The sequence below is a fragment of the Anguilla rostrata genome, unplaced genomic scaffold, assembly GCF_018555375.3.
Source record: "Anguilla rostrata isolate EN2019 unplaced genomic scaffold, ASM1855537v3 scaf0936, whole genome shotgun sequence".
Taxonomy (NCBI): Eukaryota; Metazoa; Chordata; class Actinopteri; order Anguilliformes; family Anguillidae; genus Anguilla; species Anguilla rostrata.
Genome location: NW_026986306.1, coordinates 1 through 21,308, shown reverse-complemented (window position 1 = coordinate 21,308; position 21,308 = coordinate 1). Strand labels below are relative to the sequence as shown.

The following is a 21,308-nucleotide window of genomic DNA, read 5'->3' as shown; positions in this document are numbered from 1 at the left end:
ATCACTACACAGATTTCAGAGCACAGAGTGCATGAGAGAGCAGGGACTGGTTGGCTGTGGAACCATTTCACTAGTGAGTGTTCATTCATCTTATCAAGTGTATGTCTGAAATGAATGACACTTCGTTGAAGTAGAATTTTTTTTAATTTTTATTTTAAAATAGTGGTGTGAAACAAAAATTGACAGCCAAGGAGCAAAAAAGGCTGTTGTAAATCCAGACAAAATGCTGCTTTCCTGTCCTCTGGTGCACAAGCGTGATGCCTGCCTAGCTGAAACAGTAGCGGCAGCAACAGGATGGAGAGGCTGAATGGAGGCTGTCTCTGCCAGCTGTCTCCTGCTCCTGGCCAGTCTGGGAATATTCTCCCTGCGGAACTGTTCTTAGGAACAGAACCGTTTATTATACCTCTTAGCACTCGCATATGAACAGATAATACACTTTCGTTTAAATATTAACAAAATAATTAATCAAAACTATACAGTTTCATCTTCATTGGTTTGTAGAGGTCCTCATAATGGTTGTAATTGTTCATAATGTTGGGCAGAGAAAATTCTCCCCTTAGAATAACTAGCATGACAAGGTATATCCATGTAAGAAATATGATTTATTTCTGCAGAAAGAGTCTGGAAGCTACACACAGCAAGATGGATAAGCCTGAACTTAAGAAAGCAGGAGCAGTCCCTGCTTTCATAAGCAAAAAGTGTTTTAACAATAACATACACAATTCTACATCTGATTGGCACAAACAACAAGATGGATAAGTCCGGTTCCTGCTTTTATTAGCAAAAAGTGGTTAACAATAACATACATAATTCTGATTGGCACATGGTTAATACATATGCATATCGTAAGCTTTAACAAAGTAAATATTTGGCTGTGTCTAGTCATATAGCGTGAATACTGGATAAGCACACGGTGACCTCTTAGTCTTCAGCGTTACATAAACAAAACTTTATATCAGATACAATAGTTTGGTTTTTATCGATCGGTTGCTTTCAGAGTCCTCGGCAGCATGGCATCATAGCCGGTTTCTCCCTGGCAGGATGGCAGGGGGGAGGATAAGGAGAAAGGCCAAGCTCACCATTTTGGACTTATAGAAATCCATTAGAGACAGAGAGAAAGAAAAAAAAGACATGCACATAGACACACACACACACACACAGACACACACATAAATGCAATATTTTCTAATTCTTGTCCTTGGGAAGTTTGGTGCCTGGAGACGGAGGGGCCCTGCTGCAAGGCCTAGGAATTTAGTGTTGTACAGACTTCTTGTTATGCTAGAGAAAACTCTCCTCCCTTCAGTAGATATGATCACAACACGCTTGCTCTTCAGCCATGGTAACATTAGCATTTGGCTGTGTTTCCTAAAGGGAAAGAAATGGGGTGATCTGATTGGCAATAATGAAAGCAAACCCAACTACACCCACAGAACCATTTATTCTTATTGAACCAGCCTCTTTTACAACTGTGCCACTGTTGTGCTAGTGCCTGGAGTCAAGAAATTACTGAAATACTGCTGCTAGTGTTTGACAGTTGTGCCTTGACTGAGAAAATAGGGCCCAATTAAACATCTAATTTAATAACACAGGCTCAACTACATGATCAAAAACGATATTAGACAGTCCTGGAAATGAAGTAAAAGATAATCATGAAAGACATGAATGAAAGAAAAAACCAAACCACGGCTTGTCTCTCCCACATTAAAACTGATCAAAGCCAAAGACACACAGCTGAGAAGCAAGACAAAGCTAAGACACAAGAACAAAGGCTCATGTCTGCTTAACAAGTCAACACTTTAAAGCCTGTATTCAATAAACATTTGTTCTTAACTTGGACTTGGACTTGGACTTGTAAATGCACTTCACACCTTTTCTTCACAACCTCAGTTTGGTGAATTAGTTATACTTATTTCTGTAATTGCCATACTGCTTGTGAAGAAAAAACATTCCTTGCTTTTACTTGTAAGTTTTAATTATAAGAACAAATGTTGTTTGAACCCCTGCCATGTGTTTGAAAGAGGGGGGTTCCCCTTCTCTTCCTGGTCTATGCATAATGAATTACTGATTAGAAGAGAACAAAGGAGAGACTTATCTATACCCCTTTTTATATTTTACTTTTAAGCCACTTGATAGGATAACACTTCTTTTCAATGTCATGATTAAAATTATGTTAAGTTTGGTTTGGGAGGGATATGATTGGTTATGAATTAAATGTTTGTGTTTCTATGTTGGGTGACTAGGGCAGGCAGTAAATGTCTTTAATGGCCAGTAGTACCACCCTGGTCTCTGTTTTATTCTCTTATGGGCTGACCCAGAATCTCCAGCATAGTACCTGTAGATAGAGTGCAAATAGGAAGTTAGAGGAATCGTAGGATATAATGGGTGCCAGTGTGAGGTCTTCTCAGGGAACTGTTAAATTAGTCTCTAACCCCAGCGCTTGTTCTTGAGTTAATTCTGAGGCTTGTCTCAGGCTAATCCCTGTACAGGGATTCTGAAGTTTCTGAAGTTTCCTAGAGCCTCAGACTGAATAATGTCTCATTGGGCACTGCCATCAAATATATCACAATCGCAACAAAATAAACTCATAGATATCAGTAACAGGTGTTCCCACAGACCTTTGGAATACCTTGTTTCTCTACCTGTCATATGTAATACCAGAAGACCGGACACACAGCTGGTTATATGTGAACAGATCACTTCCTTGTCTTTCTGCTTCTAAAGTGAATCTACTATTCACTGTATTTTAGATTGCAATGCTGTGGGTGGTTTGTCACAGAAAACCAAAACTAAAGAAACCAACTCATTATCCTCTTTGGAAGATATGCGTTATCATTTTGCATCTTTCCTTTTGGTGGTAGCTGTGCCAAGCATTCAACAGCTTTGCAAGTTAACTCACTGTCCACTTTGAAAGATGGCAGCTGCAGTTCTGGGATGGGATGGGAGGGCTAAGCCCAGAGAAAAGATCATAGCAAAGGTAAATGAGCCCTTTGCCCCAATTCAGAGAACTTACAGTATAAGAAAAGGGGACATTTGGGTCAGAATTACATCTGTAGAACAGTCAGAGTTCAGTCCAGCAGGATGTTTAATTTTCAGGTTCAAAATACTGCAGAGTGTAGCACAGACATCTTCCTCAGAGCATCATCAACCTTAAAATCATCAATTTCACTCCTCATTACTGAACACTATCATTGGCACATTTCCCATATTAGATACATGCTACATATATACCTAATATAATAATACTATAATATATTAACTCTTCTTTGCAGACTGAACAACTGTGAACTGACACAGAAGTGCTGTAATATTATGGCCTCAGCTCTCCAGTCATCAAACTCACCCCTGAGAGATCTGGACCTCAGCTACAATAACCTGGGAGATTCAGGAGTGGAACTGCTCTGTGCTGGACTGATGACTCCAAACTGTAAACTGCAGAGACTGGGGTGAGTGGCGTTGTGTACTGTGTGATCTTAAAGTAATAATAAAGATTTTCATTAAAATAAATGTCTGTTAAGTCACTATCTATCGCTGAATTAGGTAACACAATTGTGATTGAGCATATTATTATATTAATTTATATTATTATTATTATTATTATAATTTATGATTAAAGAACTGGGTGTCTGTGGCGACATTCCCGAGAAAAAAATCACAAGCGGCGCATAGATAGTGACGCGTTTTCCATCACCCATCAGTGGTTGGTCCGCCAGAGAGGGTAGGCGGAGCTAACGCAACAGGCTTGCTCTTCAACTCACTTGTGTGTGAGCGGCGTACTGTTTTTTCCGGTGTCTGCTAGCGTTAAAGGTGGGGGGTGGGGGGCGGGGGGGGGGGTGGTTATGGAACCCTGATAAGTTTTTGTGTAACATGAGAGGTCATATTATTTGTTGATGTAGATTTAGTATTACATTTGATGACAATGTAACGTTAGTAAATTACATAGCTATTTACACAGCTAACGCTAGCTACCGGACCATGTCAATAAAGGCAACATTAGTTTAGACAACGTTGCGCACAGTATCCATCTCTCATATCAGGTAACGTTGCGTTAGCTAGCTAGCTAATGTAATTAACACAATCTAATGTCAGCTAACAATTATAAAAAATGCTAGCTAACGCTACCGACCGGTACCGACCTTGTAAACCGTCTCTCGAATGCAATTCTACCTTGTTGCAGCGTTGCAATGTAGCTAACTAAAGGCCAGTTCAGATCAATGATTCGCAACAAGACTGAATGCAACTGGCAAAATTCCAAGACGTCTGATTGTAAACGTTCTAAAACTGCACTTGGTGATTTGACAAGGTATAGGTGGAGCAGAGCCAGGTCTGATTTCTGTGTAAAGATGTCAAGCCGGAGAAAACTAAATAAAAGAATACGGCAGTATGGATTAGCGTTGTTATTATTTTATTACGCTTCCTCATATGTTCCTTCAGCATTGATGCCCTTTTTTGATTAAATCTTATTTATTTTAGTTTTATTCTTCTTATTCTGATTGCTAATTTAACACCCAGCTCAGCTTTATTCTCGAACAGTTTAGCTAGCAAAATTAGAAACAAGGCAGTTGTTTAAAAAATATCACACATACACAATACAATCATTCACGATGATGATGCACGAGACTGCAACTGACTGACGTCACACAGGTGACACTGGTTGGATCCGGTTGGATCTATGGGAAGTGAGGTCCAAAAACACACCTGCAATTACTGCTTCTCGCCATTGGTACCGCCAAAGAGAACGAATCTGAAATCTTCGAGATTGTAAATTTAACTAAATATAATTTGTGACTATGGTTCTATTCAGTGAAATATTAAAAAGCTCTTTCTCTCTAAGTTTACTCCTCTGTCCACCAGAATTCTTTCTTTGCCCATATATACCTTACTCCTCTATCACAACAAGCAAATAAAAGCAGGATAAAACCTTTTGAGGGTTGGCAGGTTTGTGGTTCCTGAGCAGAATGTAAGGTTTCAGTGGAGTCTGTAGTATCAGGTCACAGGTGATGACTGGATGCTGAATGTCTGATTGACATGGTAAACGATTGACCACCTGCATAGTAAAATGTTTCAGGTCTGTCACACATTGCAGTCTACATCCATCTCCATTATTCACTACCTGCTATGAACTCTAATGAAATCCATAAATTTACCCCACTCTCTTTCACACACTGACCTTTTGATGAAGGTGAGTTTTACTCCTTCATCACACACCTGTGTGTGCTGCAGGATTGTGCTGTTTCTGAAATGATTGTGAATAAAATGGTATTTTATTCGGCTGGTAAAGCCAGGCATTAACTATTGGCTGGCAGGGTATGTGTGTACATCTTGGTGGGAGAGTGTCCATCTGAACAACATGTGAGCTGCTGTTTAGATGCAGTGTTACACCGTTTAGTTTAGTCACTCTTCTGTGGTTCCAGTCCCAAGTAATAGTCTGGATATTATACCACTGTAAGCAGACATGTTGTGTGGAATAGCCTGATTCAAAGATCAATGCTCTGGCTCTAGCTCCTGTCATCTAAAGGATAACATCATTTACAGGAGTATTTCTTAGATAAGTATTCTAATTCTTTCAAATGCCCCGACTTATTACATTTTTTGTGCAGTTTATATTACTCCACAAGGTCTACCAAACATGTTGATAAGGGGTTTTAAAAGAAAAAAATGACTCAATATATCAGGCTTTTATTATCATTATTATTGTCATTGTTAGAATAATAATTAAATGCAACGCACTAATTAGCCTGTTATATTCGCAAAAGCGTGCGAGAATGAAATGAATGGATGGATTATAGGGCAAGGACACACAGAAAATAGGTGCAATGTGTGGAATTTTCAGAAGACACCATGTTTTAAAATATCTAGTGTCTACCAGCAGTAAAAGTTAGTGGCAATAATCAGTTGTGGTGTTCTCATACAGCCACTAGAGTGCGATGCAGTGTAATTCCAGTTGATGCCGTGGTTCAGTGGTACTCGCTAATTTTCTTAGGAGAGCCACTTATGAGTAAAACCATTACTCAAAGAGCCACAGAAATTGCAGATATAACTCAGATGTTTTTTATCATCACTCTCAAGATATTTACCATCTTTGTGTATGTTTAAAAAAATACAGTACCATGCTTTCCATCCTTACATCTCTTTTTATTCTCAATTCATAATTGCATTGCATTATTAAAAGATATAATACTTGTGTGTGAGTGTGTAAGGCTGGGAGTGGAACCCATCTTATGTATGTCTGTACATATGCAATTATACATAAGCATTATCAACATGAAATAAAAAAGTTCACAAAAATCCTAGTCAAACAATCAAGATGCACATCTGTAAGTCTACTTCTATCTGACAATGCTCATTATAGAAAATGTTGCCTCACATGAGTAAGTGCTCACAAAAAAGCTCATTACCTTCTGCACACAGAGCTTTAAATGTGGATAATCTGAGGCTGGGACCATGCTCCAGAAATGAGCAACGCCTCAGTTTTCAGTACATCGTTGACCTGCAGCTCAAGAATCTCACTCTGTATTACAGCAAGGTCTGGACAAAGGTTTTTCAGAGCAGGTGTAAGGCTTGACAATGGCACATTAAAAGGGTTCTCAATGAAACTGAAAAGCTCCCTATACCCCACAACATCTTGAAATCTCCTTTCAAATTCATTTCTTATTTCCTCCCATATGCCTACAAATTCATCATAGTCAAAATGTTGCAGTAGATCAGGGTTATCAGTTGTGCAGGCTCTTAGATTGGGAAAGTGAAGACATTCTCTGTTGGGTATGAAGAGAGTGGTGATCTTGTGCTGGAAAGCAGTGACTGCTCTTAGCATGTTACCTGGTGCTTCCCTTTTCCTTGGAGTTGGAGGTTAAGGGAATTCAGCTGGGGTGTGATGTCAGTGAGGAGTGTCAGCTGTAATATCCAGTGTGGATCCTCAAGCTTTGGCTCAGCCCTCCCCTTGCTTGCAAGAAAATCAGGGATGTGAGGAAGTTGAGTACAGAATTGTTCAAGCACCCGGCCACGCGATAGCCATCTCACTTCATTGTGCATCACCAGATCCCCGTACTCTGCCTCGTATTCCTCCAGAATTGCACGGAATTCCCAATGATTAAATGCCCTGGCCTCGATAAAGTTGATGACTCGCACAACGAGCTGCATCACATTATTTAGCTCTTGGTTTTTAAGTTTTGACACCAGTGCCTCTTGATGAATTATACAATGAAAGGAGACAAACTTGGGAATGCTGTCTTCCATCAGTCCGATAAGTCCCTTCTCTCCTTCCCTGTCATGCTTGGAGCTCCGTCGGTGCACACCGACACAAGTTTCGACCAGTTGATTTGTTTCTCTGCAAAAAAGGTCAACAGTGCTTGAAAATTGTCCTCCACTGGTCTGTTCATGAAGTGGTAACAAATATAACAGCTGCTCCCGAAATTTGTTCTTTTGAATAAAGTGGACCCACACACACAATTGCGCCATGTCGCTTATATCCACGCTCTCATCAAGTGCAATGCTGTAACATGGTGTCGCTGCAAGATCTGCAATTCGTTGTTCCTGGATATCTTTCCCAATAAACTCTATCCTCCTCATTAATGTCGAATCTGAGAGCTGCAGTGCATGTTTGGGCCTGTTTCTAACTCCGTCACCGTCAGTTAATGAAGAATCACTTTTCTCGTTCTGCTTTTTTCTAATCATAAATCTGTCCATTTTGAGTGGGCAGAGGCCGAGACAATATTTGATATAACCTTATATCAAACGCCATTATGGAATATCGAATTTAGGCTTACGTGCTAAACTTGCAAAACCATTCTCAAATGCAAAGCTACACACATAGGCTATACGACTACCCATGATGCCTCGCTGTTACGTAGCCTACGTTCTTTGATGTATCTTCAGTATGCTGCCATCTGCTGGATCATTCATTTCAATGTGCTAAAACAGGACATACACGGAACCTGTAGAAGTAAGTTATAGCTATATTCTTATTGTTATCAGTGGATCTATATGAGCTGCAAAACAAAGTCTCACGAGCCGCGTAATGAGTAACACTGTGCTACGGGAATAAGGTAGAAGGGTACAAGTGATAAGTGATCCTAGATTGGGAGTGCCCTGCAGAGAGTGCCCTGGGAGTGGTGGCAGTGTAGCACAGTGAACTGGGCTTGTAATTACTGGGCTTGTAATCGAAAGGTTGCAGGTTAGATTCCTGGGTAGGACACTGCTGTTGTACCCTTGAGCAAGGTACTTAACCTGAATTGCTTCAGTACATATCCAGCTGTATAAATGGATAGAATGTAAAGTGCTATGTGTAAAATGCTATGTGTAAGTCGATCTGGATAAGAGCATCTGCTAAATGCCTGTAATGTGATGTAATGAGTAGTGATAATTAGTCCAGGTACAGGCTGAAGAGATGCGTTTTCAGACTACGGCAGAAGATGGGCAATGACTGAGTGGTTCGTGGAGGAACAGGGAGTTAATTCCAATACTGGAGAGCTAGTGTGGAGAATATCTGTGGTAGGGAGAACCATTCACCCACAGGGACTGCAAGTCACCCTGCTGCCGCAGAGTGGAGTGGTCAAGCTGTCGTGTAGGATTGAATCGTGTCCTATAGGTAGACGGGAGCTGTTCTTTTGGCTGCAGTGCAGGCAAGGGTCAGGACTTTGAACCTGATCCTGGCGGCGATCGGTAGCCAGTGGAGTGACCTCAGCAGGGGAGTGATGTGAGAGAACATAGGAGGGTTGAAGATAAACAGCAGCATTCTGAATCATCTATAGTGGCTGTATGGCACAAGCTGGTGGGCTTGCAAGGAGGGAGTTGCAGTAATCAAGACGGGAGGTCACCATAGCCTGGACAAGTAGCTGGGTGGAGTGCATCGTCAGGTATGGTCAAATCAACCTGATGTTATACAGGAGAAATCTGCCGGACTATGATGTTGCCTTGACGTGCTCCTGGAGGTCCTGCTGGTCATCCAGGACCACCCCCGGGCTCTTTTCAGAGTGAGAGGCAGTCACTGTGGTGCCGCCAGCAGTGATTAAAGCTCCCACAGTAGGGAGGTCTTGTGACGGATGAACAGCAGCTCATTCCCATCTCAGCCAAAGTGGAGATGAGTAGTTTGTGGTCAACAGTGTCGAATGCTTTAGACAGTTCTAGTAGGATCAGGCAGTGGCAAGTGCCTCCGTCACAGCCAGGAGGGCAGTCTCTGTTGAGTGCTCGGATCAAAAGCCAGACTGGTAAAGGTCAAACAGGTTAACCAGCATTTATTACAGTAAAGAGGACAAAGTTATTACATGAAGGACAAAGTTATTAGATTAACCATTTTTATTATATTAACCGTTGTTACAGTTGTTCATGTGGCTCTAGTTTGTTTGCTTTTTACCTTAAATAAGGTATAGCCCTTTATTCAAATGTGACATCAATCCATATTTGCTGGAAAAATAAGCTAAAATTTCCTGTTTTGCATGACGGTGCAGCCATGCTGCCTACGCTCCCTTCCACGAACATTAAAGGAAACGTCCTTTACGCCACTCTGATACCCTGATCGAGGCAGGCGACCTATGGGTCCCACCTCCTGTCTCGGAAAAAACAAAGCAGAAGACAAAGGTATTTACGAGGCCAGAGGCCCAGTGTGGCTATAGGACAAATAAAGATCCGGTTCCGTTTGATCTTAAGTTTAAATCGAATTGAATTAAATTGAAATCATTGATTGAAAAATCTTTATGTCTATGTTAGAAGAAGAAGTAAACTTCCATGCTTTTTATAGGTTTACAATAGCTGGACGGAATTACCTCTTATACTACCTATTATATTTCTGTCATGACTATTTAGCCCTGCTTTCAACAACATAAGGTCACTTTAATGTAATGAGTGCACTGTCAGCTTTTAGATAGGCCAGTCCATGTCATAATAGAGCCCCCCCCCCCCCCCCTTTTGGTTGTGCATTTTAGCTCATTTCCTTTGTCCCTGTGGCACTGGAAGAGGGGCATACTTTGATAAGGTCTGGCTCTTCAGTCTCTCAATCTTAATTTCTTCTGTTTTGTACCTTAGATGTAGTGAGCATACATTCAATAAGTGCATAATTTCAAGAGTGCATCATTTCAATTCACTATTTTAATTGACTCCTTATTTAATAAAATTATTTAGTCTTCTGACCTGATACATAATTTGTTTTGGCTTGTCACTTGATTCTACCAGGTTACTGTTGACTGACCTATCAAAGAATCTGTCTATTTAATTTATAAATGTCATTTTCAATAATAATTGTTAAATTAAGTCATGTAAAATACATTTTATATGTAGGTTAAGGGAGAGGTTCTTGCACGCAATACCACTCGTGTTCAAGGGCATTGACTGAAAATACTTGTCTGAGGGTGGCACGGTGGTGCAGTTGGTAGCACTGTCACCTCACAGCAAGATGATTCTGGGTTCAAATCCGGTGTCACACACCATGACTACCCTAATAGGGACAGAAGAGCTGGACACAGGGAGATGTGTACATTCCAGATATCTCCAGCATTTTATTGGGATAGCGAGAGAGAGCGTAAACACAAACAAACACAAAAGAAAAACCTTCGCCCGTCACCCTCACGGGATCTGGGCAAAAACAATAAACTAAAATAACAAAGACAAAATAAATGAAATGATACGAGCGCTTTTCAGCCTTTTCTCTGGTCTGTACGTGCTCTCTCTCACCATCGTGGGGGATCCCGGTCTCAGACGCCTACTGTGGAAAGAAGCACACTTCTAAATCCTGGACTGATTCGTAATATCATCCAGGTATGTGTCTGCTTAACCAGTAGGCGTGGTCCTCTAATTGCCCTGAATTCCTCCCGCAAACCGAGCCCTGCCACATCTGGCCTGGGCCTTTCTGTGTGGAGAATGGCCTTTATTTTGCATGTTCTCCCCATGTCCACGTGGGTTTCCTCCGGGTACTCCGGTTTCCTCCCACAGTCCAAAGACAGGCAGGTAGGCTAATTGAAGACAGTAAAGTGCCCATAGGTATGAATGTGTGAGTGCATGGTGTGTGTGTCCTGCGATAGATTGACAGCCTGTCTGGCCCAATGCACACTGGGATAGGCTCCAGCACCCCTCGCGACCCTGCCCAGGATAAGTGGGTATAGATAATCGATGGATGATGGATGGATGTCGGTTGTCCGACAGTGCTTCCTGGAGTTTTACATCCAATATTGAAATGGAGTGATCTTTGTCTGCAACATGTTATGTGTGCATGTAAATACACTGCTGTCTGAGTTTTAATCACAATACAGACCGCTGCTGGGTCTGTACAGCCTGCTCACTGCTTATTCCTGTATTTTAATGTATAAACACAATGTGCAGATGTTCCTCTGTCATACAGTACTGCACTGCTCCCCTGCTCTCCCTGGGAGTATCGGGGCTCCCCCACTCCCTGCCCACTGATCCCTTAGTGTGCAGCACCAGGGGGTCCTGAGATGGCCTCAGCACAGGGGCTCAGCTGATCCCTTAACAGTTTCTGGGGGCAGTTCTGGAGATCAAATAAAATAAAAAATTTCTTCAGATGCCACTTTGTTTAGTTTTATTTTAAATATTCATTAAGGGTGCCAATAATTTTGACCTCTAAGCATTTGAGAAAACTGCTATTACTCAAAAGTTTTTTTTAAAGAATATTTTTTTTATCATACTGAAAGTAAGTAGTTTCTCAAAATGTTTGAGCGGAAAATTTGCATCAATGGGTATATTGATTGTCTTACACAATATTTTTTGCTGATTTTCATAAAGAGTGCCAGTAATTCCTGAGTTGAATGTATAAACTCTTCTTTGCAGACTGAACTACTGTGAACTCACACAGAAGTCCTGTAATATTGTGGCCTCAGCTCTCCAGTCATCAAACTCACCCCTGAGAGATCTGGACCTCAGCTACAATAACCTGGGAGATTCAGGAGTGAAGCTGCTCTGTGCTGGACTGAGGAGTCCAAACTGTAAACTGCAGAGACTGGGGTGAGTAGTGCTGTGTACTGTGTGACTTTAAATTGGTAGAATTTGTGTGATGTGTGTAAGAGTGTGAATTTTATCACCGGGTGGAAAAAAACCTCACTAATATTCAGAACCTGTAACCAGAATGTTTATGTGTGAATACGATTTAGCGTATAAGCACATTAACAGGGGTGTGCTCATATGAAATGATGGGCGGCAAGACATTGTACCCTGGAGAGACTATCTACTGCTGCCAGGCATTCGTTCAATCGTTCTGTGACATCAAGACCTTCAATCATAGGAATCCAGGAATCTGGGTAAAGAGACTAATCTAAATCAAAATATCCCAGGGCATGACCTCTGCATTATTTTATTGAATGACATTCAGATCCATCTGAAATCACTGAAAATTAATTGAAACAGTTTGAGATCTGTGACGATGTGTAATGCTGGACCCAAACGCAGGACTCGAACACAGAGGCTTAGGAGAAAAGCAACTGGTTTATTGAGAGGTATCCAAACTGAGCAGGGCAATTCAAAACCGGAACTGGACTGGGAAAGGCTGGAACCGGACTGGACAAGACTGGAGCCCGAGCAGGTACAAGCAGGAGCAGGAGCAGGTCCGAGCAAGACTGGAGCTGGAGCAGGTCCGAGCAGGAGCAGGAGCAGGGCCGAGCAGGGCTGGAGCTGGAGCAGGACTGAACAAAAGCAGGAGCGGGGCCGAGCAGGACTGCGGCTGGAGCAGACCTGAGGAGGAACAGGAGCTAGGAAAAAACCGGGGAACAAGACTAAAGAGAATTTGCAATCTTTTACGCAAGCCGACGAGAAGTTGCAAGGAACAGCGGCAACGATCTGGCAGAGAGTGGTAGGCGAGCACGAGAATACATACTGGTGAGCGTGACGGGAAAGCGTGCGGAATGCAGGGGAAACAGGTGGGTAAAATGAGGTATTCAGGGATCGCTGAAACTGAGACTCGCCTTCGCTGTGGAGGCGAGCAAAGATGGTGAAACAAGAGACAAGATACACGAGGCAAAACAGAAAACATGAGAAACGGCAGGGACGTGACAAGATCAATGATCAGTTTAAAAGAAAGTTTTGCACCTCACCAGTTTAAGAAAGATGGATAAAGGAGGAAGAAAGTGAGGACAAGAGGAGGATGACCGATTATTTTCGTGGGTAAAAATAATTCTCAGCATTAATGACACTCAATAAACTTGAAATATATTATGTAAAGGCTTGCATCAATAGTATGTATACATTCTTTTCAAAACATTGTTTTCCTTAATTACAAATGTGCGCACAATACATTAAAGATACAACTGTTTTGAGCAGAGACATTCATTGTACCTTTCTTCACCCACCTCCCACCGGATCTCAGGGTCCACCCACCTCCCAAATACCAGTTGCACCCCTGGTTACGACAGTAACCTAAAGTTCTCTTTCATCATGTTGTGTTTAAGATCCACCAACGGGGAGATATGGACAACTCCCAGATTGCCCTATGCTCACAGCTGTGGCTCGATTGCTTGAGCCTGACATGCACTTCCTGTTTGTGGTAGAGAGAGAGAGGAAGAAGTCTTGTGGAGTTTGGAAAAGTTAGTTACAGGATTTCATTGTGCTTTGAAGTGTGTATTTGTTATTTCATTTTAGTTTTTAAAACCCATATTAAAAGTAAAGAAAGATTGTTTTGCTCAGTAGGTGAAAATCTCTGTTGCCGTCAGGGGACAGGGAGGGAATTTTCCAATTTTTCCTCCCTAGCCGGTTAGCTAATTCGGCCACCTTCTTGCCGACAGGAGGTTTTTGGTTGTTCGCTTTCCCAGGAGCAAAACATAACTGTTGTTAGATAGTTTGCCTTTATTGTTATGTGCTAATGTTAGCAGTAGTTTAATATAATCTGGTTCTGGATGAATTTTGTTTTATTTTGTCCTTTTTATTTATTTATTTTTTATTTAACCTTTATTTCACCATGCAAGTCATTAAGAACAAATTCGTATTTACAATGGCGGCCTGGCAGCGTCCTGAGATATATGAATAAAATATTACCTGGGTTCCTTCAATTATTGCTATTTAGTAATTGCTATTTTGTAAAAGGTAAGTTAGTTCATTTAACCCAATTAATTCTGCACCTGGTCATTCTTATTTAAACACTTAATATTAGTTAGTTTAAAGTGCCTTATTTTTCTAGTTTAAAGTGCCTCCCCAGTTTCTGCTGCTAGTTGTCCGGAGCCACTGAAGCATTTTTAAGTTGTGGTCTTGGTGTCTCCGTCTCAACAGGTAGGAGATCTCCTAGAGCGTACAGACAAACTCCTTGAGTTCTGTATGTAGAAATAGAAATTAGCTAAATTTCAGTCACTGTGTAGAATGGCCTGCCAGGTCATGTAGTAGGGGCAGAAACTTCAGGGATTTTTAAGACTAGGCTTGATACAGTGTTAGATTCTGTCTAGTCTGTAGGTAATCAGAGCAATAGGTACAATTTAGTTTGAAAATTTGCAAGCATTGTTGGGCTGAATGGCCTGTTCTCAGCGTATGTTATGTTATGTTATGTTTTGTTAGTTGAGACGCTGTCAGGTCTTGGGAATGAAGTCTGTTGGGAATCTTCTCCTTTTGTGGAACCATGTTGGGACCAGTGTAGTAACACACTGAGGACCACTTTCCAGTTGAAAAGGTTTTATTACGATGCACAAAGGGAGATTCACCACGGTGCCTCAACAAGCACTTTGTCTGAATCTCAACGAGACAGCCACAAGCGAGGGCTTAACTGTTCTGGTCAGTGATTATTGCCAAATGAGAACATTCCCAGGAAGGAATAAACATTGCACCAGACTCCCCGGGGGCCATCCATTTGATCTGCAGGTGTTGTTTTGCCTTACAGTGATTGAACTCTATATGTGGCCATCTGTCGCTAACAGTGGGAAGTTGTTGCAGAGTGTGTGTTGGTGTGTGTAAATGTGAATGGGGAGGGTGGTGTCTGGCACATCTTGCGTAGGGCAATACTAAAGACATTCCACTGCCCAAAGCTATAGCCAGGGTACAGGATGTGAAGTACTGAAACCCATAGCAGATGAGGGGAGATGTGTTCACCTCACACAGAGCTCACCCCCAGAACTGAGTGGGCTACTGGCCTCCTGGTGACGTTCAGGCGGTAGAACCTCGCTAAAGTATCTGGAGAAACCCAGCCTGCTGCTGAATAAATTTCCTGTGAGGAGACCCCATGGAATAAGGCCCACGGTGCAGCCATGCCCCTTGTAGAATGAGCGTGTGGAGAACACACACAGGACACAGCATATGCAGCTTATGCTGCTCTTCAGAGGAGAAAGGTGGTGGGTGAAAAGCGGCAAGCTCCAACACCTCACCTGTGAAAGCTGGGAAGCTTGAGGCATAAAGGCTGGATTGGGCTTAGGAAAAACCGTATCCATCTTAGGGGAGAATATTGTGCACAAGAGGTGCACTGAGAGCGCATGGAGGTCACTGACTCACTTATCTGAGGCTAGTGCAAGCAGCAACGCTGTCTGGAGAGACAACAATTTTAATCTAATTTATAAGCTTAAATGGCCTTACAGACCGAGCCTTCAGCACCTGTGATAAATCTCAAGCTTTTTAGCAACAGGTAGAGAACAGTGAGCCCCCTTCATGAACCTGTGAATGAGGGGGTCACTGCATGGTTTACCCATGACAGCATGAAGCTGCCAGTAGTCTCTGAAACCAGCAATGACAAGCAGTGATAGCTAGCCAGTTAGTAACACTTATTGGATTGAAAAGGATTTCTCTTTATCCATGAGGTTTCATGTGAAAAGCACAGCACGTCAGAAACAGAGCATGGTAAGGCACTTCTGGCTGACACATCTTTAAAACACCTGACACTTATTGTCATAAATGACACTGGTAGCGGGCGCTCTCCCTGCTCTGGATGGGTTGCACGCCATTGCGAGGGGGCAAGCACCTAATGGTTGAGGTTATGCCTCTCACGGGCCAAGCCCATAGAGCTATTCGCTCAGGGCAGGGGTGGTGTATTTCCCCGTTCACCTGAGACAGGAGGTCCGTGCGTAGTGGGAGCGCACATGGCTGTACATAAAGGAGAGGGATAATCACTGCAGTAACATTTACACAATCTGGGGATGGAGACACCATTCCCCGTACAGTGGGTTTCTCCTTGTCAGCAGATCAGCGCTCGTGTTCAGAATTCCTTGAACATCAATCAATCAATCAAATTTTATTTGTATAGCGTATTTCACAGCAATTGTCACAATACGCTTCACAGACAACCCTGGCCTAGACCCCCACAGGAGCAAGCCTAAAGCAACATGGGTCACGCGTAACCACAGAAAGTGACGGCTGCTCCAGACCAACAGTCCGTGGGCTAAACCATGGAGCTGTGACCCCCCACCCCAGCATGCCACCTTGGTGATTTACACATGCTGCCGCAGTCATTATCACAGCGTACGAGCACATGATGTTGCCTTAGACGGGGAAGAAAATATCTGAGAGCTGTCCATATAGTTAATAGCTAAAAGAATATTGATTCACCATGTGACCCTCCTGAGACCCCCCACCCCAGAGAGGGATGCTTCTTCCTGCTCTCAACGAAGGCGGACGCTTTTTCCTCTGCTCCCTCCCTGCCCTTATCTGCCCCTGCTTGCTGCTCTCTTGTCTTGTGCTGTGTCTGTCTGAACTATCCGGAGCCTCTCTCTGCATTTCTCTCCGAAACCTAAAAGCATGGATCTGATCAACTGGTCTCTCAACGCAATTGATAGTATTTTCTCGACGAGAAGAATGGGTCAGGGAGAGCCCTCTTGCCCTGACGGAACGTTTGCAGCCGGATACACGATGGACTCCTGGAAGGAGTGGAGGGTCGTGTGCCTGTCGATCCTTTCCGTTGAGGATGTTGAAGACGTTTACTTGATTGGAATTATGATAACAGGCTTTCTGCTGTTTGGAGCTGGCAGCATCCTGATTTATCGCAAAATGCCAAAGGCGGTGGCAGCACTACTTGGGAAGCTGCCCGCCATTGAGGGAACGGGCAGGGCTGTCAACACTCAGACTCAAGCGATTTGCGAGCTCAATCGCAAACTGGATGCGATTGGATCGCAAATTCGCATGACGGATACCAACTTGGAGAAGTTGTCGGTTCGGCTCACTGAAATGGGCCACTAATTCGGATGATTGGAACAACGCTGAGAGAACCACAGGACTAAAGGTAGACGAAAAATGCAGAAGTCTGCCTGAACCCAAAACAATCCTTATCCTCATTGGCTCCCCCACATCGGCCTTGGAAGGTTGATATCTCTCCACTCTCCTGGATTGTTATGCAGACAGATGCTCGGCCCTGCCCCCACCTCCCTGCTCCTATGGAACTTTGTCTCTGGATCAGGACTCTTCGAGGTCGTCTCCACGGCAACGGCCGTGTCCCCGTCATCAGTATCAGACGGCAGAGACAATGTTGAGACTGTGGTGGAGATGAAGTCCATGGACTTACACACACACGCACATGAAGATAACACACACCACCTCCTACTCAACGCCTTCTTGGCTCCCACCCCCCCTCCCTCCCCCGTTACAGTGCAGTCTGCTGAGGGTTGATGCGATGCGCCTGAGCGGCTGCACGCTCCCCCCAGTGTCTGTGCTGCGACACTTCCCCTCCCCGACACCCTACCCCCTACCACATGTGCAAGTCTTCGAGTTTTGTTGTAATGTTTGTAATGTTTGTAATGTTTTTATGATGTTGCTATGTGCTGAGGTTTTTCTTCGTTTCAATGAAACGAGTGCCCTCTCGTTTCATTGAAAGGACTGTTTTTTTCCTCCTCCTTCCTCCTGTTCTCTCATTTCTCATCTAATAAGTTGGCGCCGCAGATGGCTGCCTCGGTGTGTTGACCAAAACAAATTCCTCGTATGTGTAAATGTACTTGGCAATAAAATACGATTCTGATTCTGATTCTGATTCTGATTCTGATTCTGATTCTGATGTGTCTGTCCTTTTTTCCGTATGAAAACGATCCTGAGAGGGGTTCCCTGAGTGTACAAGTCTGTGTTTTCCCAGTGACTCAGAGTTGCTGAGCGCTTGTGTTTCACTGTGAGCCAGCGATGGAGATCACACACAGGGCTGAGGTGGAGGGATGAAATCCACCTCAAAAAGCCCCTCATTCTTAACAGCCCCAGTGGCAAAACCTGAGAGGCTGGCACCATCAGCCCCTATAGTGTTAGGCACGTTTGATTCTGTACTCTGGAGACGGGCTTGAACTGAAAGAGACATACTCTGAGAGATAAAATGCAGTCCGCTGATAGGCAAGCTCACATGGATACAGAGTATAAATCCACTCCCAAGAACGTTACACTCCAGGATGGGGAGAGATTGCAGTGAAACCAAGAGACATCAGATGCGTCAGAACTCGCTGAGTGTCCTGCACAACTCTGGGTTTTTAATTGGCAATAATCAGCCAATCGTCTGTATAAGTCATAAGTCATTATTCTGAGCCTCATTAGTCTGAGTGGAGCCAGACCCACCTCTACACAAAGACAGAACACCCATGGACTCAGGGAAAGGCCAAAGGGTGGAACTGTTTATTTGTAGCAAACACCACAATGGGTGAAGCGGAGGAATTTTGTGTGAGGGGGATAAATCCTTACGTGGAAGAAGGCATCTTTCTGATTTACTGATGTGAAATAGTGATGTTAAGTTAATTAAGTGTTAATTCTTAATAAGAATGTTGATTGATGAATTTCTAGAGATTAAACAGTTACATTTCAATAAACCATTTCAATGAATAACCTAATGTTGGTGATTAGATTTTAAATTAAAGAGATGTTTGTAAAATGTTAAATTAGAGAGTCACGGTTCCCTGGACTGGCAGCATTAGTGAAACGTTATTGGTCCATTCCTGGAACATCAGTGCCATCTGAACACATCTTCTCAGCTGCTGGTCTCACCTTCAATTATTGGGTGCCGACGATTGATTCAAATAATTGCACGAAATTTTTCCAATCGTTCTGACATATTGAACGTGAAAGAGTGCTTTATGTTAACATTTTGAAATTATATTGCCTCAGATGTTTGTTTAACACTGAGATCCAAAATCGGAAGTTGAGAACCGTCCTTCTTTGGGAGCTGGAAATAACAAAAATATGTTGGGTTTGATCTCTGGGAACCACACGTATTTCCCCCTTTTTATAAGAAGGAAGGAATTTATTCCTCTTAAACATTGGAGCGCTCTCTTGTGTTTGAGAGTAAATGACTCTGTAGAAATGGGGGGTTTCACTTTGAACTGGAGTCTGTAGCCCTTGGCTATTGTCTGTAGCCCTTGGCTATATTAGCGCTGCAGTGTCCTATGTGCTTTTCCAGGAGGGCAGTAGCCTCCTTTCACATTGGACACGCTACTGTCTGTCAGCGCTAAACTTGGTGCAATTGGATGCTTCTATGCAGGTGTGGACCGAATGTCATTCCCTAGAGTTGGCTTTCAAACACAAGATGATGAAAGAGAAGTTTATTTATGGCACCAATGTAGTGATTGGTTCTAGCAGAGATGCACACTTAAGTCAGTGTATAAGTAAGCCACATACTTTATATGCGCTGTAAGAGAAAGAGCACTTTTTTGACACAATATGAGAGTTGGCAATAACCATGAATAGAAAGCTTTAACAGTGTTAAGAGGCAATCATTTTATTTACAAGGCATACCAAGATGGACTGGACACTATGCTATAAGAGAGGAAAGGACATTCACCTGAAGTGATTGTAAGATAAAGAAAAGGTACACAAAGAAATTGTGATGCATACCAAAAATGCTTTTTATGAAAGGACTTTGGATAATGAAGTAAATTGTTTGAGATTCCCTTAAATGCTATCCAGAGAACATCTCCCGCAATCCAGTCTGACCTGACAAAAACTCTAGTACCTACCGCCATCCCCACCAGACCAACACCCCCCCCCCCCCATTACAGGGTTTGGGGGCACTGCATGGTAATTATCCTGACATTAAATAAGGGGTATTGTACTACTGGTGTGCCCTAATGATTGAATCTATCATTCCTGTATGTGCTGCATACTCCTCCTGCAAGGGTTGACAGTGATGGTCCTTCTAATGACTGTTTTATACTTCTGTGTAGTCTGCATAGTTTGCATGATTTGCATTGTGTGCGACATTTGCAGACGGGCAGAGCATTTATATGGCATGTTGTACAGGTACAGGTTGTGATTTTCCACCCACTTACAGATACCTTCAATTCCATGTCTTTCATCTCCTTTAATAAACTTTTATCACATCCATACTGTATGTTACGGGAATGAGGCACAGACGAGGCAGATAGTGCTGGCAACATGCCTGTAGAGGACTTTTATTGTTCATAACAAGAGAAATCACCACGCTCACCCGTTTTAATGTGTTTGGTGCGTAGAAACCAAAGAAATATCGTCAATTGAAAAATAATCGGTTCGCACTCAAAAAAATGGCTACAAAGCTTCAAAAAAAATGTCATTATTTATTTTTTATTAGTTTTCTTTAATGCAGATTCACGCACAAACGTTTAGGCGTGTTGCGTTCTTCAGTGTGCAGGTACAATGATTAAGACATTCCACCTTCTTATAAACAGGTAACAGCTGCCTTTCATTAGAGCTGCTGGCCAATTATTATGAGGCAATTATTTATTAAGGCTGCTAGACAATCATAGTGAGACAATAGAAAAATTGGTAAATTGGTTAACAAGAGCAATCTTGGAATTTAAATATCTCTCTGTGAATCACCCTACCATACCTGTACTATATGCATTGCCTAAGATTCATAAATCCCTTGAAGATCCTCCTTTGAGGCCTATAGTATCAGGCATCATGTTCTCAGTAAGAGAGCTGATGCCTGATACTATAGGCCTCAAAGGAGGATGGGGTAACTATGGGGTAAATATGAAAGTCGGTTTTTGTGGACTTTCATATTTACCCCATAGTTAAGCTATTACCATCATACTTGAAAGACACCACAGATTTTTTAGTGAATTTGCAAGCATTGTCAAACATAGATGAAGGTGACTTTTTAGTTACATTATATGTTGGTTCTCTATACACCTCCATACCTACGAATACCGGCCTGGAGGCTCTGAGATTCTTTCTTTGCAATCATGAAGGTCGTGTGCCTACTGAGTTTATTATCAGTCTCACTCAATTGGTGCTCACAAAAAATTATTTTCTCTTTGATAAAGATTACTACTTGCAAGCACATGGCACTGCCATGGGGACTCCATTAGCCCCCAGCTATGCTAATCTGTTCATGGGAAAATTTGAACTTTATTATATTTATGAGAACAATCCTTACATAAGTTCTATTAAATACTGGACAGGGTATATTGATGATTGTTTTATGATATGGAACGATTCAGAAATTAAGCTGATGGAATTTGTTAATCACA

General features: G+C 42.5%; 1 protein-coding gene across 6 annotated transcripts in view; it reads left to right on the top strand.

The window, feature by feature from the left end:
* The window catches only part of LOC135246811 (NACHT, LRR and PYD domains-containing protein 3-like), a 49,808-nt gene extending 36,266 nt beyond the window's left edge, over nucleotides 1-13,542 (top strand). The window contains exons 7-9 of one of the 6 annotated variants that reach the window (XM_064320095.1): nucleotides 3,270-3,443; nucleotides 11,773-11,946; nucleotides 12,388-13,542. In XM_064320095.1, coding sequence (XP_064176165.1) covers nucleotides 3,270-3,443; nucleotides 11,773-11,946; nucleotides 12,388-12,673 — 634 coding nt within the window. In that variant the 3' untranslated portion in view covers nucleotides 12,674-13,542. The remainder of the gene's footprint in view (nucleotides 1-3,269; nucleotides 3,444-11,772; nucleotides 11,947-12,387) is intronic. The other 5 variants (XM_064320097.1, XM_064320094.1, XM_064320098.1 and 2 more) reach the window with 5 other exon arrangements.
* The last annotated feature ends 7,766 nt before the right edge of the window (nucleotides 13,543-21,308 follow it).